At 37.8% G+C, this 17,821-nt stretch overlaps 1 protein-coding gene across 1 annotated transcript; it reads right to left on the bottom strand.

Moving 5' to 3' along the window:
• Positions 1–252: 252 nt before the first annotated feature.
• Positions 253–15,761, bottom strand: LOC139721563 (sulfotransferase 1A1-like). Its single transcript, XM_071632884.1, has 7 exons — positions 15,600–15,761; positions 14,617–14,786; positions 13,640–13,899; positions 4,152–4,272; positions 2,581–2,678; positions 1,918–2,098; positions 253–1,496 (listed from the first exon to the last, which is right to left on the bottom strand). Exons 2-7 carry the CDS (start codon positions 14,768–14,770, stop codon positions 1,387–1,389), a joined length of 924 nt encoding a protein of 307 aa, XP_071488985.1. The 5' UTR covers positions 14,771–14,786; positions 15,600–15,761; the 3' UTR covers positions 253–1,386.
• Positions 15,762–17,821: the final 2,060 nt, after the last annotated feature.

Raw genomic sequence — 17,821 nt, 5'->3', positions numbered from 1 at the left:
GACCTGAAATCTGTCAATTGGAACAAAGTTCATATCAATAGTTTTAAGTGCTCCCTTAAGCACTCGTATACATTCGTTTCATATTAATGAGGCTCCAATACATTTCAGCTGCCATTTTTGCTATGATGATATATATGTATATACATCCTTAAAAGACACTGATAGTTCACTCACTACATTTTGTCAGGCTATAGATCACATTCAGTACCAGTTTATTTATCTATTTTTTTTAAATAGAAATCCATTGCCATCCATACATAAATCTTTAACATCAAGCCCCACAGGATAAACCAGTCATCCTATCATGATAATAATGAGCGCATGTTGATAAAATATTCACTACATAATTCTAATGACATTCTAAAGTACTTTTGACTATTCTGCATTTCATTCATTAGTCATTGATTACATCTTGGTTTTGTCAGTGATAGATATACGCGTCTTTAAGAATATGGTATCTGGATGTGGAACTGTAATGATTCGTCACAAAATACTGCAGACTACCATTAGAGAGGAAATCTAGCCAAAAATAAATAGATTACAAAAGAAAGAGAAAAATATTCCCTACAGAAAGATACAAAATGACCACAAAAAATCGGGAAAAAAATAAGGAAGATATGACATTTTGAAATTGCACATTTTGGAAGACATTTCTTGACCAGTCCTTATGAATATTCAAAGCAGCAATTTGACCATGTCGTGCTCCCACGTTTTCCTAGTCATTTTATATTGAGAAATGACAAAAATCTCATATTTCAGTTGTATAAACAGAAAACTTGTCTTTTATAAGACTACTCAAAATAAAGAAGAACAAATAGTAACTCTGATATATCTAAGTGTGGGAACATGCTTTTACTTGGATTAGCTAAAAATGACAATTTCATATTTAACATATACACGACAAATTGTGAGGGAATGACATCATCCACTCGCTCATTTGAATAATAATATATTCACAATGACTTATGGTCAAGGAATGTTTTCCGGTAAACAAAACAAAAAATGTGAAATTTCAAAATGTTATTATCTTCATTGTTTTTATTCCCATTGTTTATTTTTGTAGAATTCTGTATTTTATATTTTTCTCTCTCTTTCAAAGTACATATTCATTTTGTGGGGATTGATTTTTTTTATCCAAAGGTTATACAGAAAAGATATGCATCAATTCGTGTCGAAGACAGTATTGTGATTAAAAATTGTGAATATTGCGCATTGATCTTTGACATTTGAATCGCTGCACACAAACATTACGAGCAGAAATAATGGATGCTGTGAAAAAAAAATATAAACGAATCACTGAAACAAAACGTGTTAATCATATTTCTCATTCCATATCACAAAAATGGGGGAAAATCCAGAATTTTGCCTCATATTAATGATCAGATCTCATTCGAATGGCACCTTGATGTCAGACCCCTCCATCTCCTTCTGGAACCACTCTTCAAACATCTCGTGTTGCGCCACGGTGAAATAGTCTTTCCACTTTCCTTTTTTCCCTGCAAAGGAGATAATGATGAAGTCAAGTAAACGGGACAAAAAAGCGTTTTTGGATAGTCTGATAGATCGTCTCCCATCTCCCCTACCAATGGAAAGAATCTTAGTGCAGAACTGTCATGGTTTATTTTTCATGGGATTTCTTGTGTGCATGTGTGTGTGTGTGTGTGTGTGTGTGTTTGGCGAGTTTTCGCCGTTTTGCTTTTATTGTTGTTTTTAAGACTCAAGAGCGTATGTGTTTGGGATAATTTGTGCACCCCCCTACCATAACGGTATCAGTAAGGGCTATTATATACTTCAAGAGTTGGGGTGTTATCTGCATGTATAGTTGTTGGGCTAATATAAACTTCATCCTGTTGAAATATTTTTTTTTTCTTTTTTCTTTTCTTTTTTTTTCTTTCATTACCAAGTACAGACTCTTACCTTTAAAGAGAAAAGTGAGCCTAAGCGTCTCTGCCTGCTGTTCTTTATGGTCATCGGCTTTCTTCTTGTAGGTCTTCAGCATGGAGGACAGAGAGCTGTTCTCGACAACTCTCTGTAAAACCTCATCCGATAGAGGGCGTCCAATGTGATCAGCCACCATTCGAATGTGTTTCACAGGATCCTGCACGACAAATTTCAGTTCATTTTATATAAAAACATATCATGCATTGTCATTGTTTCTGACATGTTGACAGAGAAACGTCAGCCGATACTAAATAACATCTAAGCCATTAGAAATCAGACTCAGTTGTTAATAATGGTAGTTTCTGTCACTGTTCAACTGTTTGCCAACATTCGACATTGCATAAACGCAAGCGCTCATTAATGTAAAATAAAATACGGTTCGTTTTTCCGAAGGTTGGTCATTCCTAAACACAAAACGTCCTGTACAAGTGTATATCATAGATGGTATATTCGTTAATCCAAAAAATGAAATAAAGGTCGTTATCCCCCCCCCCCTTCCCCCAAGGTTCATTGTGCGGACAAATGAACCTTCGGACTAACGAACTGTAGCTAGCTGTAATACGGTATCATTAAACACCCTTTCAACACAGCAGTAAATGATTTCTTCGTGGATTTCATCAACGAAAAATTTCTACATACCCGTAAGATGTCTTCGTACCACACAAAGAGCAAGTTTTTCTCTTGTCGAATCTCCCAAAATTCTTTCAGATGATCCGCCCATGGTCCATATTCTATACCTGGAAGAACAAATATGACCCATTCTCACTCACACTTTCAGCAGAGCTGACTGACAACTTTCCTTTTTTTATGTAAGACTCTCATTTATAATCAAGATTTTCATAAGTTAAAGCAGGGAGGTGACTTCTCTCACCATCCTGGTTACAGGCATTATTTACCATTTGCAGATGAAACAAATAACCAGCTTTAGTGCTTTAAAATAGTTCTAAAATGTGAGTCAGGGATAGAAACAACCAATGTGAAAAATTTAATCAGTACAATTGATGTTAAGTTTTGTTAAGAATACAAAATGTGAACAATAGTTATTATAAAAATGTTTCTAGACTAAACCATCTACAGTCATGGTTTATTGAGAACAATGTGATATTTCCCTACATTTTAGGTTTTCTTGCTAAATTTTTATGGATGTGTTGTGATACAACTGACCTACACATTATGCATCAAAATAATGTGATATCTCTAACATTTTCAAATCACTGCTCCCAATGATAAACAGTACCTTCAGTTCAGTTCAAATTTATTTCGGTTTTTTTTTTCAATGAAATAATATATAGACATAAATGTAACTTTCTTCAGTGACAAAATGATGCATGTAAACATATGCAAAGAAAACAATGATTAAAAACTTACAATAAGGATACATTACAATGGTTGGTAAAGTAACGAAAGTGAAATAATTTTCAATATGCGCTGTGTGAAAAAAAAAACAAACAAACAGAGGGACTCACTAAAAAGACAGAGCTTGTAGAATGTGGGCCCCACTTAGGTAAAAAGATTTGCTGCAAAGATTTTATTGAAAAAGCAACCAATAAAAATCAAGAAAAAAGCTAGTGAAAAAGCAACAATGAATTTTATAATGTCCACCTTTAAGATGGACATTATACAATTTATTTACTTTTAGTGTATGATACCCTCATTATATCATCGCTTCAAAATCTCATCATTGCTTACCCATACAGTCAAAACCTGTCAAGTCATTTCTCACTTTATGCACATGCACGTTAAATATTCCTCTTTTCAAATTCTTTTCAATATGGGAAATCGACCGTTTGTTTGACGTGCGATGACGTCATCCACCAATATGCAAATACGGGTGTGACAGTTATTTTACCTTTTCGAAACTTTCATGACACATGACTCTCTTCATATTCTTTCAATTATTAGTGGAATTTCAGAACAGTTTATTCATTTCACATCAAAATTATTGGAGTTAGCTTTGATGTAACAATGAGAATATTAGAGTTTGGATGCATTGACTACACTTTTGTAATCTACTTTTTCGATAAAAATAGATGTTCTGCTATACACTTTCAAGTAAGAGCTGAATTTTCTCCCGATGCTTCTGGTCCAAAGCTTGATGTGAGGAGAAGATGGCAGACGTTCCGGTGGTCCCAATTGACCTTTCCGTCTGGAGCTCTGAATGTTGATTTAGAAAAATATTTACCGAATTTAGACAGCTTATGTATACTCACTTCCGTCGACAAACTGCTGAATGTTTTTCTCCCACGAGAAAGGAATATCTCTGGGGTAGTTCTTCGTAAAGTTGTACCATGACACCGCAGTGTCCTTTGGGTTCCGAGCCACGTAGATTGCCTGCATGAATATGACGTCAACAATCTCTTTATTCTTATTCATCGTTGATTCAGTGTGCCTTCATCTTAGTAATTACGTGCAGTGATATCGTTAATATTAGATATTCACATTACGAGACAAACTTTGCTACTTCGTGCAGGCACGACTATTAAAGCGTCAAGACCTATCTACACTGATGTAGGCCTGCAGACGATGGCCAAAAAGTGGCTTAAAAAAGGTTCAACTGGCAACTATCGTATAACAAGCAAATTCTAACTTTTTTAAAAAGTATACATCCTGACAATATCCCACCTGAAATTTACCCAAAAAAATCTAATCGGAACATGCTCAAATGACGTCATCAAAATGGCCTCTTAAGATCTGCAATTTTGCCAGAGTAATTGTCACTTCGACATCTCTAATAATAAAAATTGAATTTTTCGGAAAGGAGGTAATTCTAGCTACAGTAATGCTATTTCTCATGTACCTCAGGTCATCAGCCATCAATCATGCTCATTTTCAGTTGAGCTGGTGAGTTGTACGCATACCAATAGCGTTTCTATAGCAACCTTACACTGACGTAGTAGAAATAAACAAAAAATTCATAATAGTTTTCATAATTTTCATTTAATTTGTTGAAATATAATAAGAATGCCTAAATATATATTTTTTGATGTGTCTTGTTGGTTTTAGCGAAGTGCCGAACCAATTTCCGTCTTAATCATGTGTTAATATGGGGGAATATAGTCATTGCCATGGTAACGCTTTCATGAAAAAAAAACCCTAAATGATAAAATGTAATTCCTTCTACGCAAATAGTTATAAATTAAGCTTAATAACTTTCAAATAAGTAGGTGCCCAGTAAACGTATCCAGTCACTAGATGACTCAACTTATTGTAAGGCTAACCATGGTCACCAAAATTGTTTCCATGGCAACGAGAAAGAGCTTCGGAAACAGGTTTACGCAATGGAATGAGAGTGCAATTTCAACATATCTGTCAAGTGTCATTTTGCTTGTGTATTCTGTTTATCAAAATATATTAATATGGATGTCACATTTGAGGTAAAGAACTATGTGACAATCTGTATTAATTACATTGCATTTCTTGGAAACAATCGTGCCCTTGCTATAAGGCATGACAGCATGTACGTTTGAAACATAATATATTCGCGTCATAGGATAATATATGTTTTCTATATTGCCAAGGGGATAAAGGGCATTTTGGGGGCACACGGCACCGGGTCGCCCTTCAATATAAGCACCCTCTTTATCATGTAGATCTTGTATGGTAAATCTTCTATCATTTCGATGACTTTTCATTGATGTAAGAGTATATTTGCTGCATTGCCGGACCTACTTTTAAAACAATTCACGTTAGAACAACTGTATTTGCGTTGCTAATATCCGTATTTTGTAATAAAGGCCGTGAGTGTAGGTGTAAATTTAGACACCTCCTCAAAGCTTACCTTTGAATGTTCACCTTTTTTAAAATGTAGCTATTGTAGAGCAATGCTTCCTCTAGTAATTGGTTGCATTTTTGTATACAAAAGTGCCTTTGCAATACGGCACGATGGAATTTCGAAAACATGCACGTTTGGAACATATACATATTTGCGTTATATGATATTACAGTGTTTTTTATATTGCGGTGAGGGTGGAGTATTTTTGGCACATCCCACATGGTTGCCGTTTAATGCGCACCCTCTTCACTGTATAGATCTTGTAAAGTTAAGTCTCTTCTATCATTTCCATTGCTTCCCGTCGATGAAAATTGTATTTGCTGTATTGCCGGGACTACTTTTACAACCATTCACGCTAGAACAACGGTATTTGCGTTGCTAATGTTATGTGTTCTGTAACAAGAGGGCGTAAGCTTAGGTGTGAATTTAGACACTTCTCAAGGGATTAATTTTAAATGTTCACCCTTTTGACAATTTATTTATTGTAGAGCAATGTCTCCTCTGTTAATAAGTTGTATTTCTTGGACATAAAAGTGCCTTTGCTGTATGGCACGATGGCATTTTGAAATCATACACGTTTGGAACATATATAATAATATTCGCGTTATAGGATTTTATATGTCTTATATATTGCCGTGAGGGTGGAATATTTTTGGCACATACCTCAGGGTTGCCATTTAATGTCCACCCTCTTCACTGCATAGATCTTGTAAAGTTAAACCTCTTCTATCATTTCCATGACTTTTCATTGTTAAAAAGTGTATTTGCTATATTGCCGGAACTGCTTTTAAAACCATCCACGCTATAGAACAACGATGTTTGTGTTGCTAATATCTATATTTTGTCTTAAGGGGGCTTGAGCGTAGGTGTACTTTGGACAAATCCCATGGGGTTGTCTTTTAATGTTCACCCTCTTGACGATATGGATATTGTTGAGCAATGTCTCCTCTATTAAGTACAACGTATTTTTGAGAACAAAAGTGCCCTTGATTTACGGCTCGATCGAAGTTTGAAAACATATATGTTTGGAACATATAGTGTATTCGCGTTAATGATATTCAATGTTTTCTATATTGCCATGAGGGTGGTGCACTTTGGGGGCACATCCCACAGGATTGGCATTTAATGTACATCCTCCCACTAAATAGATATTTGGAAGCAACGCTTTTCCTATCATTTCCACGACATTCATTGATATAAAAGTGTGTAGCCGTATTGCTGCAACTACTTCTAAAACCATGCATGCACGAAAGAACGTCGGCATTTGCGTTCATAGTATCCGTGTGATGTAATTACGGGTCTTGAGCGGCGGTGTAATTCTGGAGATTTCCCAAGGGATTGCTTCTGAATGTTCACCCTTTTGACAATATAGTTTTCTTTTTGTAATTATATTGCATTTCTTACAAACAAAAGGGCTATTGCTCTACAACCGTAACGATCGGGAAAATGTGAAGGCATGGAAAATTGAAACATATTTGTGCTGTATGCTAGTGCATGTTTCTATATTGCCATATGATTGCCGTGGGGTTAGATGATTTTGAACACATCCCACTCGGTTGCCGTTGAATGTGCACCCCTTTGACTATATGATGATTGCAAAGCAGTGTCTCTACCATTTAGAAATCATGAAAAGTAAAGTGTCTTTACTTACCACTCGGCAAAACGATTTTACATGCATGTACAAGTGAGTTTGCTTTGGCATAAATGCATGTTTTGTTAATCTGTTTCAGGACCACGACGGTCAGGGTAGGGGTAATCTGGGCACTTCCCAAGGGCTTGACAAAATATATATTGTAAAGCAACGTGTCCTATATCACCTTAATTGCATTTTACGAACATAAAAGCGTATGTGCTACACAGGCGGAAGAGCTTTTCAGAGGTATGTAACCATGAAACATTTTTCTCGGTTGTATACTGCATGTTTTTCATCGCCTTTAGGATGCATGGAGTTACTTTGAGCACCTCTCCTAAGGTGGTCTTTGCAAGTGAGCCCTTTGGACTGCATAGACATTGTAGATCAATGTTGTTATTTTATCTCTACCCCGGCAACTTTTATAGAAAAAAAGTGTCTTGATATGGCAGGAATCCAATTCAATACGACTCAATTTAATTTTTATTTCATTTTCAACAAGAACAGATCGAGACATCACTTTCTTTGTAAAAGAAAATGAGGTGCGTAAAACTATGTCGAATGAAACGAATTTACAATGATGATAGCACCATACGATAATTATACATAAACATAAAACTCAAGTGATAGTCATAAAACTCAAGGAACGACTTCTTTTTTGAGACATGCACTTTTGGAACGACTGTAATTGCGTTGATATTTGCCTTACAAAGAGTCATGTATAGAGGCAATTAATGTGGGTACTTCCCATATAGTACGCTCCCTTCGAATGATAACCACTCTAACTATGTCAGTGTAAGTCAAAATTGCAGAGCAATATATCGTCTGTTGACTCCGTTGAATTTCATTTAATTAAAGTTTCTTTGCTAGAGGACCAAAAGGACTGTTTAAAGGCATGTACCCATAGAACATAATTATGTATTTGCGTTGGTACATGATTATTGCATGTCTTATAGACTGCCTTTGGGTGGGGTAATTTTTGGCGCCCTCCACGTGGTTGCCTTCGTATGTGAACCATTTTTACTCTATAGATATTGTAGAACAAAAATTCTTCTATAACTTTCACTGAATTTTAATGGAAATGAAACTAAAAGGACGTTATGCACAGAGTTTTTTCGCTTCAAACAGCTGTATTCACGTGTGTATAATTATGTTTTGTACCGATCCGTGAGAGTATAGGTATGAATTCGGGTACCTCCCTACGAGTCGCTTTGACTGTGCACCACTTTTTAAAGATAATTATACACATTGTAGGAAAATGTCTCTGTCACTGCCAATTCTATTTCATGGAAATAAAAGAGTCTTTGCTAGACGGCCAAACGACTTAAAAAAAAAAAAAATCTCGTACGCTTAAAACAACGGAAATCGCGTTGGTTGATGCATGCTGTGTAAATGGTCGTGGGGATAATATGATCGACTGGGGTGACTTTGGGCACTACCTACAGGGTTTCCTTTGACTGTGCCATCTTCAATATCTCAAAACCCTCAAGGATGCAAGAGATGAATCATCAAGATTCGAGCAAACCACCCTCCAAATAGAGTTCATTCATTACAAAATTAGACAAGTTATAGATGTTGACACTTGTTTAATTTCGTACTTTTAAGCTATCATTATCTGGTGGATAACAGACTCTAATTTTATGATATTATTCATGCTAGTTTACTAAGGCTGTAAAGTTTGGGTTTGGTGAAGAGAAACTGAAATATCATATTTGAACACTCTTGATATGCTCATATCGGGCACCTTGATGCATTAGAATATTCCGTTGGCTCGGAACCCTTTGCATATTATGCAAGAGGCCGAGATTATATAGGCCTACGTGGAAATGTTTGCATCGCACTAACTCACATTGCAAACATAGGTTTCAACATTTTCGGTGTTCCAATCTGAAACCTAGAAGCAATGTTTTCATGGAAATACTGTATTTTTATCATTATGGGAGCTAATTTGCATACTATGCAAATGAGGCCCAGACTATGTAGGGCCTACATGGAAATAGTTGCATCGCACGAACTGACATCGTAAACATAGATTTCAACACTTTCGGTGTTCCAGTCTCAATCCCTGAAGCATTTTTTTTTTCATGGAAACACTGTATTTTTATCATTAGGCCTATGGGAGCTAATTTGCATATTATGCAAATGAGGCCCAGACTACGTACATGTCATGGCGAATGTTTGCATCACACTAACTGACATTATAAACATAGGTTTCAACACTTTCGGTGTTCCAATCTAAAACCTAGAAGCATAGTTTTCATGGAAACACTGTATTTTTATCATAATGGGTGCTAATTTGCATATTATGGAAATTTAGCCACTATGCCCCACTGGATTTCTTGGGACTTTGAGTAAGGTGTTTAGTAGCCCATAACAAGTAGCACTGTAGTGGAATTTCCTACTGCAATTAGTATGGTGGGTGAAACCCTATTTTGACTGGACTAATGTGATCTATGACAAAATGTGTATCCAGTTTCTGTTAACAGTGCTTCATTTCTTTCAGAAGTACAGTATTTGTTGTAGTAGTCCATCGAGTATAATGAGCTTGCTTTGATATCGTACAGAAATCCATGCAAGACCCGTTTCACCGACATTGATTTCAGTGAGATCAGTGTCAATTAGTGTTTTCAGTTTCACTTATCAAGTCCTCGTGACTGAAACATAATAAAAAAAGTGAGATAGCGAGACTGAAACCAGTGAAGTGAAACTGAAACCAATGAGAAGTTTGGTGAAACACCCTACAGGACTGTAAGAAAGGAACAGCCATGAACTAACAAGGGGGGCTGAGGTGGAGGAGGGTCTCATCTAATATGAGAAATTGACTTAATCTATGTTCTATGCCTAATTGGCTTGAACGAAATGTCAGATTGTCTTATGATTGTGCCAAATGCAAAACGAAAAACAACAAAAAATCCAGCTACTGAGATGGAATATACATAATACACCACTAATAATGAAAACTGTGATATCTGGACAGCTGTGTTATACTCACGTAATGGCTACAGGCAAATTTGAGTGTAACCATGGTAGCTATGGTCTCTCACAGGTTAGGTCTCAACTCTAGTCTATTAAATTTACATACTTATATAAATTTAGAATGGTGTTTATCGTTGAGAGGGTGTTGCATTTTTTGTTTGAGAAAAAAAAATGTTTTCAGCATAAAGTTGCCATAGAAATGATCTACTTTGGGCTCAGATTTTTTGAAAAGAGGTCACAAATGGGCCCAATTTTGTTTGAAGAAAGGCAGGAAATAAGAAATACATACACTGGCAACTTATCTAATGATTATAATGTCAGTTGTATAATGAACACTTGAGATATCCTAAAATTCTAATTGATTTTTTTTTTTTTTTTTTTTTTTTTTTTGGTTTTGGGGTGGCCATATTGATGACGTCATTTGAGCATGTTCCGACGCAGAAATTTCGGGTAAATTTTACTGGTAAGTTTGTTAAGACATATACTTTCAAAAAATTACAAAATTTGTTTGTTATACGATAGTTGCCAGTTGACCCCCAAATTCAGCCTCAATCCGCAGGCCTAATGGACCTGCCAATTAAAACAATGTCTATAATACTTTCATTATCTTCTTCAGCATGATGCTTAAACGGACCACGGATGACCTCGGTGACGAGGACGGCATTTACATTCGATACCGCACCGATGGTAGCCTGTTCAACTTACGACGTCTACAGGCCCACACCAAGACTGTAGAGCAACTGATTCGAGAGCTACTTTTTGCCGATGATGCTGCCCTCGTAACCCATACAGAGGCTGCCCTGCAACGTGTAACATCCTGCTTTGCAGAGACATCTCAGCTCTTTGGTCTCGAAGTCAGCCTGAAGAAGACAGAGGTTCTCCATCAGCCTGCCCCCCAGGAAGCGTATTGCCCACCCCACATTACAATCTGTGAGAAAGAATTGAAGGCAGTCAAACAGTTCACCTACCTGGGATGTATCATCTCCTCTGATGCAAAAATCAACAAGGAAGTGGATAATAGACTGGCAAAGGCTAATAGTGCTTTTGGCAGACTCCACAGACGTGTCTGGAAAAACAAGCACCTCAAGAAAGTCACAAAGATCAGTGTTTACAGAGCTGCGGTACTTACCACCCTCCTGTATGGCTCTGAGTCCTGGGTCACTTACAGACACCACCTACGACTCCTGGAACGTTTCCACCAACGATGTCTGCGCTCTATCCTCAACATCCATTGGAGCGACTACATCACAAACGTGGATGTGCTTCAACAAGCAGGGATCACCAGTGTCGAGGCCATGCTGTTGAAAACGCAGTTGCGATGGGCAGGGCACGTCACGAGAATGGAGGATCACCGTCTACCCAAGATCACTCTCTATGGTGAACTCTCCACTGGGCACCGTAACAGAGGAGCACCAAAGAAGAGGTACAAAGACTCTCTGAAAAAGTCTCTATCTACCTGCAACATCGACTATCGGCAGTGGTCATCCCTTGCCGCTGACCGAGGGTCCTGGCGACAAACAGTCCACCAATCAGTGTCCTCCTTTGAGAACAACCGTAGGGCTACTCTCGAAGAAAAGCGAAGAAGGAGGAAGAACCGTGTTGCCACAACACAAAACCCGGACTTGTCATTCCCCTGCAGCCGTTGTGGTCGATTGTGCCTGTCACGAATTGGCCTCTTCAGCCACCAGCGAGCTTGCGCCAGACGTGGACGTCAATGCCCCTAAATCTTCGTTTACGAAGCAAAGCCAAGAAGAAGTATACGTGTTCGTGATTATGATTTGTGTAAATGGAAAGCTTACGTGTGGGTCAACTTTTAGGGTTTTAGTTCATAAAAATGGATTCAGTCAACGTAATAATTATGCTACTTTGCCACTTTCTCCATTATAATGATAATTATGTCATAGTGTGCATGGTGACAAAACAAGGAGAAGCAAAATACATGAAATGCATAATATCGAAAACTTGAGGTACATGCACTTTATACATCGATCAGGAGGTATTAGCCAGCAAGGGTCGGCATGCAGTTGCCTGTTTGATCAGTCTCATGACGCACGTCAACCTAAAAGACTTCTTGCTGGCTTCTGAGGCAAAGCCAGGGCGTTACAGTTCATTATTCGAAGGTTCGGTATTACGAAGCATCGTAAACCGAAGATTCGTTATTCCGAAGGTTCGTTATTCTGAATATTCACTAACCGAAAATGAAACGTTCGTTGTTCCAAAGGGTCCTTAATCCGAAAATATATATTTTTTTATTCCGAAAACGAACGAAGAAAAGTGCTAGACAACACTGGTCCAAGTGTTGTTTAGCACTGTCTTGTTTACATTCAGTTGCCACGACCATATAGTATCACGGCTTTTTGCTTGCTTGTTTATGTTTTCTTTCCTTCCTACTTGCTCTACTTATACCCTTGCTTTACAGGGTGATTAAGCACAAGCTTGTTTGCTTTATAATGGTCATTTTCTCTTCTTCTTTTTTTTTCACATTGTGTCTTAGCAGTCACTTTTTCAATTTGTGGAGTGTCTTTACGACGTTGATTTAAGATAAAACGTTTTGCATCTCATGAGGAACCTGATTTTATAGATGGTTCTAGGACAATTCATACCCCCGGGAAAATTATCCCAGACCCTCTCCCTTACGATAACCCTAATCCCAATCTTGAACCTATTCCTAACCCTAACGCAAACTCTAACCTTAAACCTAACCCTAACCATTATACGAAGAGTTTGTTCGCAAAAACCGATAAGTCCATTTCCGAAGATTTTGAAATATACGGTTTCTGTCATAAAGTACAAAATAATACCTTTTAAATGATACATTGGTCACTACATATAAAAGTATATTTTTGAAGTTATGGTCAAAAGAAGCAAACATTTCCCTATTATTCTCTTTATTTTTCTTAACCTTTAATCGCAAATATCCCCATTTGGCAAATATGGACTTATCGGTTTTTGCGAACAAACTCATTTACCAATTGCCCAGATACGGAAAAAGCGCCCAAGCTTTTTGACCACCCTCATTATTCTTTTACTTTGCTATTCTTGAATATGATTATAATATTATGCTTGCTGGAAATATATTCTTTACATCAAACATATTTTAAAATTGTTTGATAATCTCCACATATAGCATTTACACAGACTCAGCATGACTTATATTAGGATGACAATCTAACGACTAGGTCTATAGAAAAAATACAGTGTAACAAAACAGAGAAATATGAAATGTTGTAGTTACATGCGACACACGTGAAGCGCGCATTCAAAAATTGTAAGTGGATGAAATTCCCCACCCTAGCTCTCCATTCCCTTCCTACGCTTACCTTTCCTTTTTCAAGCAAGTCTCGTGGCATGTATTTCAGTCTGAGATGAGTTTGGATGACTCTCGGTGAGGGCGCTTCTTTTATCTTCTCCATGAATGGCGTCATGTCCGGAGGATTCTGTTCTTCCTCCTCCTTAGTGTCCGGCAGTTTCTGGTCCAGGTCGATCATTTCAATCAGAGTAGAGCTGGAAGAGCGGTCGATTTTCTCTGGGTAGCCGTCCGAGAGGATGAGACCAACAATTTCCAACATCCAGTGGGTTCCTGCCAGTTAAAGAAAAAATGGATCTTATCATTGATATGTACTTTCACATTATACCGGAGATAATATAGCATCTTTTATAATCTGGAGTAAAATAAACAGCTGCAATAAGCATGTGTTTTGAAACAATTAAGTGACTGTGCTTTATCAAAGAACACACATCCGAAAAGATCATCATTTTAAAGTGCTGCATTGTGTATGTTTTGCCAAATATTTCATAGCTGAGCTCTTATAGATCAATGCTTGAAACCGGTAAACATTACTTTAAAGGGACTGTGCAGTACTGGTTGAGGTGAGGATTCAGGTTTATAACATTTTTGGTGAGACATTGAAAAACCTCTTATGAAATATGAAAGAGCATCGTTTCAAGGAGATGTTTATTTGGTTAAGAATTGTTCTTGAAATGGCTGAGATATAAAAGAAAACACCGATCCTAATAATAATTGACAGGCCACGACTTTCATTAGGATCTCTTTGTTTTACCTTGTTTTAGATATCTCAGTCATTTCTAAACGATTTCATTAAATAAACTTTTGATTCCCCTTAGAGTTGTATGCTCTTTAACATTTCATATAGAGTGGTTTCTAAATATCTCGCAAAACGTTACAAGCTGAATCCTCACCTCAACCAGTACTGTACAGTCCCTTTAGCACTGCGATGATTTACAAAGTGTATAGTTATTGCATTTTTCCCAGTCACTAAACGCATCAACAACTCACCTGCTTTTGGATAGGTAATGACCCATGTGTCATCAGGACGAACTTCAAATGTCCGCATAGCTTCAATGCTAGAATCTAGGACCAGATTTCCGTAGTTAATTCCGTCATAGTCATGTATACGTCGGACATACGCCAACTCTGAGTCATCCGCCATTCTTAAGAAATTTTGTCTGGTTTAATAGAAAAAGAAATGCAAAATTGTTTGAGCAATACTAAAAGCCTTGTAAAACAAAATTGACATGGATTGCAAATACAAGTTTAAATGAAAGGAAAGAAATAATTAAATCATCTGTCCACTTGTTGAATGACGGAAGGTGATTGTTGTGAAGGCATATAGAAATTCACACAATTAATACGAGTCTTAGTTTCTTCACATTAACCCCACACATTATTATAAAACATTGTGTTTAAATCTTTCGAACACTTCCTAGATAAAGAGTATCAACGACTTGAGGGACGTTCCTGTCGCATGCTCTAACTTAGATTTATCTGGCTTAATCTCAACAATTCCTTTTAGAAACACTCGGTAAACAATTGCAGTTAACCTGTAACTGACCGGACAAGAGTCTAACATGTCACTTCTATACACGTATTGGTATTGTACTCCCATGACAGCGCCAATGGGAAATTACTGATCTCTATGTATTGACCGCCACAGATATGTCACGACAGTAATAATTGATATGCTATTCGTATACCCTATGGATCTTTGTTTTTAACAGTCACAGTCATTAGGCAGTGTAAATTCAAGTGACAAATATTCAATGAAGAACCACAGGCAAAGTAATATATCGACTATATTCGTACTGGTAGATGAATCGGTACAGGGATTGAAATAAACCTAAAAAATTAAGGTAAACCCGTGTCAAGACATTTTCAGCTTGAGGCGTACTTTGGTGTAGTTGAGGTAAGCGGTTCTATCATACGATGTAGGTACCTAAGTATATATACGCATTTGGTATAATTAAGCTTAACTGTCTTACCTGATATCACTTGTTTTAGTGGACCTCGCCCGAGTCCTAGCCTTGATATTCCTGACAAAGAGCGCGTGATTTACTTGTGAGCGCTTGGAGCATGGGAACAGAATGCCGTCTCTGCAGTCTGCAGTTGAATACAATACCGCCAAGCTAACAAGAGTACCTCCTTCGTCGGATTGTAAGGCGTGTATAGAAGAGCATAAGCGCTCCCAGGGAAAGCACAGTCCATGCGATTTGATGTCTACGCGATCTACACTGCGGAGAATAAACATTAACCTTTTAGAACACAAGCTCAGATCCCTCCCCCTCTCAGGTTTAGATTGTGGCGCCATGTACACAAATACTGTTAACAGTGGCGGATCCACCGTAAAGGCGGGGGCGCAAATACACACACACACACACACACACACACATATATATATATATATATATATATATATATATATATATATACCGTAGTTATGGGTAAACTCGGCCTAGTGGGTAAAGTCGGCCGCCAGCGCGCACAGTACATAAAATTGTACTGTGCGCGCTGGCGGCCGACTTTACCCGCTAGGCCGAGTTTACCCATAACTACGGTATATATATATTATAATTATAACATATATATATATTATATAACATATATATATATATATATATATATATATATATATATATATATATATATACAGGGTGGCCCAAAAAGAACGGAAAACCTATGATCTTTAACTTCAGCAATATTGTTGCAAATATGTCATCATTTTGCATACTGCTAAAAAGGCCATTCTTTTTCCAACAGAATGACACCAAGTTCTTTAATTTTGGTTAATGTGTTATGATTTTAGGATCATTTTTGTCAACCCGTGCAATTTTCAAATTATGATCATTTTGTACTCTCAGAGATACCGAAACCAGCGAGAATTCGGCTTGCCATAGAACCAGTAGCGTTCACAATGTGTGGAATGTGGGGCGGATGATGTGATTGTCATTGTCCGTTATTATTGTGAATAATGTGAATGTCATTGTGAATATCATTGTGAATGCTACTGGTTCTATGGCAAGCCGAATTCTCGCTGGTTTCGGTATCTCTGAGAGTGTAAAATGATCATATTTTGAAAATTGCAAGGGTTGACAAAAATGATCCTAAAATCATAACACATTAACCAAAATTAAAGAACTTGGTGTCATCCTGTTGGAAAAAGAACGGCCTTTCCAACAGTATGCAAATTGATGACATATTTGCAACAATATTGCTGAAATTAAAGATCATAGGTGCTCCGTTCTTTTTGGGCCACCCTGTATATGCATATTATATATAGTGACTTCAGGCTTAATCATCTGACAAGCAAAAAAAAAGGGGGGATGGGGGCTTCAGCGCAATTCCCTGTTATAAGAAATTAAAGAGGTTTTAATTCGTCTTTTCTTTTTATGCCTCCGCCACGAAGTGGTGCCGGAGGCATTATGTTTTCGGGTTGTCCGTCCGTACGGACGTCCGTACGTCTGTACGTACGTCCGTCCGCTTTCGTTTACGCGATAACTTGAGTAATGCCCCAGTCACACAGTGCTTTACGATGGATTACGTCCGCCGCGGATAGATACGAATGAGTGGACGCAGGGGGACGCAGCGTGGACGCAGGCATCCGCAGGGACGTATGTAGACGTAACTGCCCGTAACTCATCCGTAAAGAAACGCAAAATGACGTCGCCGAACCTGCGAAATTTTGAAATGTTCAAAATTTCGCAGAGGGACGCCACGGACGCAAACTTACGCAAGTAACCGTAACCAAACGTAACTATCCGTAATTGAACGTAACTACCTGTGGCTTGGACGCAGACCATCCGCAAAAAAAATTTACCTCCCGTCCGTTTGCGTTCGCTTACGTCCACCGTAAGTATCCGAAATTAACCGCAAGTTAACGTATCACAACAGTTTCGTTCGCTTACGGATATTTACGGACAGCTACGGATGTTGCGGACAATTACGTCCTTCGACGTTTTCCGTTTTCCACTCGCATGGGAACACAGAGACTCGTGGGAAGGCACACTACTCCTGTTGCCAAGCTGCAGCGCCTTTACCTGAAGGAATGCTACAACACAGTCGGAGCGGTGGAGAGGCAGAACTGCATGGTCAAATTATGAAATTTCTCCCACAATTAATGGTCATTTAAGTGGCACCCATATACTATGTATACTCATGACATCGGTTGACTCTTGGTGCTGAACTTTTTTTCTTGTACTTTTTTTCT

The sequence above is a fragment of the Diadema antillarum genome, unplaced genomic scaffold (genome assembly GCF_040938485.1).
Source record: "Diadema antillarum isolate AM-2024a unplaced genomic scaffold, OU_Dant_1.0 scf00000145, whole genome shotgun sequence".
NCBI lineage: Eukaryota > Metazoa > Echinodermata > Echinoidea > Diadematoida > Diadematidae > Diadema > Diadema antillarum.
The sequence above is the reverse complement of the archived record's forward strand: the minus strand, read 5'-3'. Positions and strand labels throughout refer to the sequence as shown.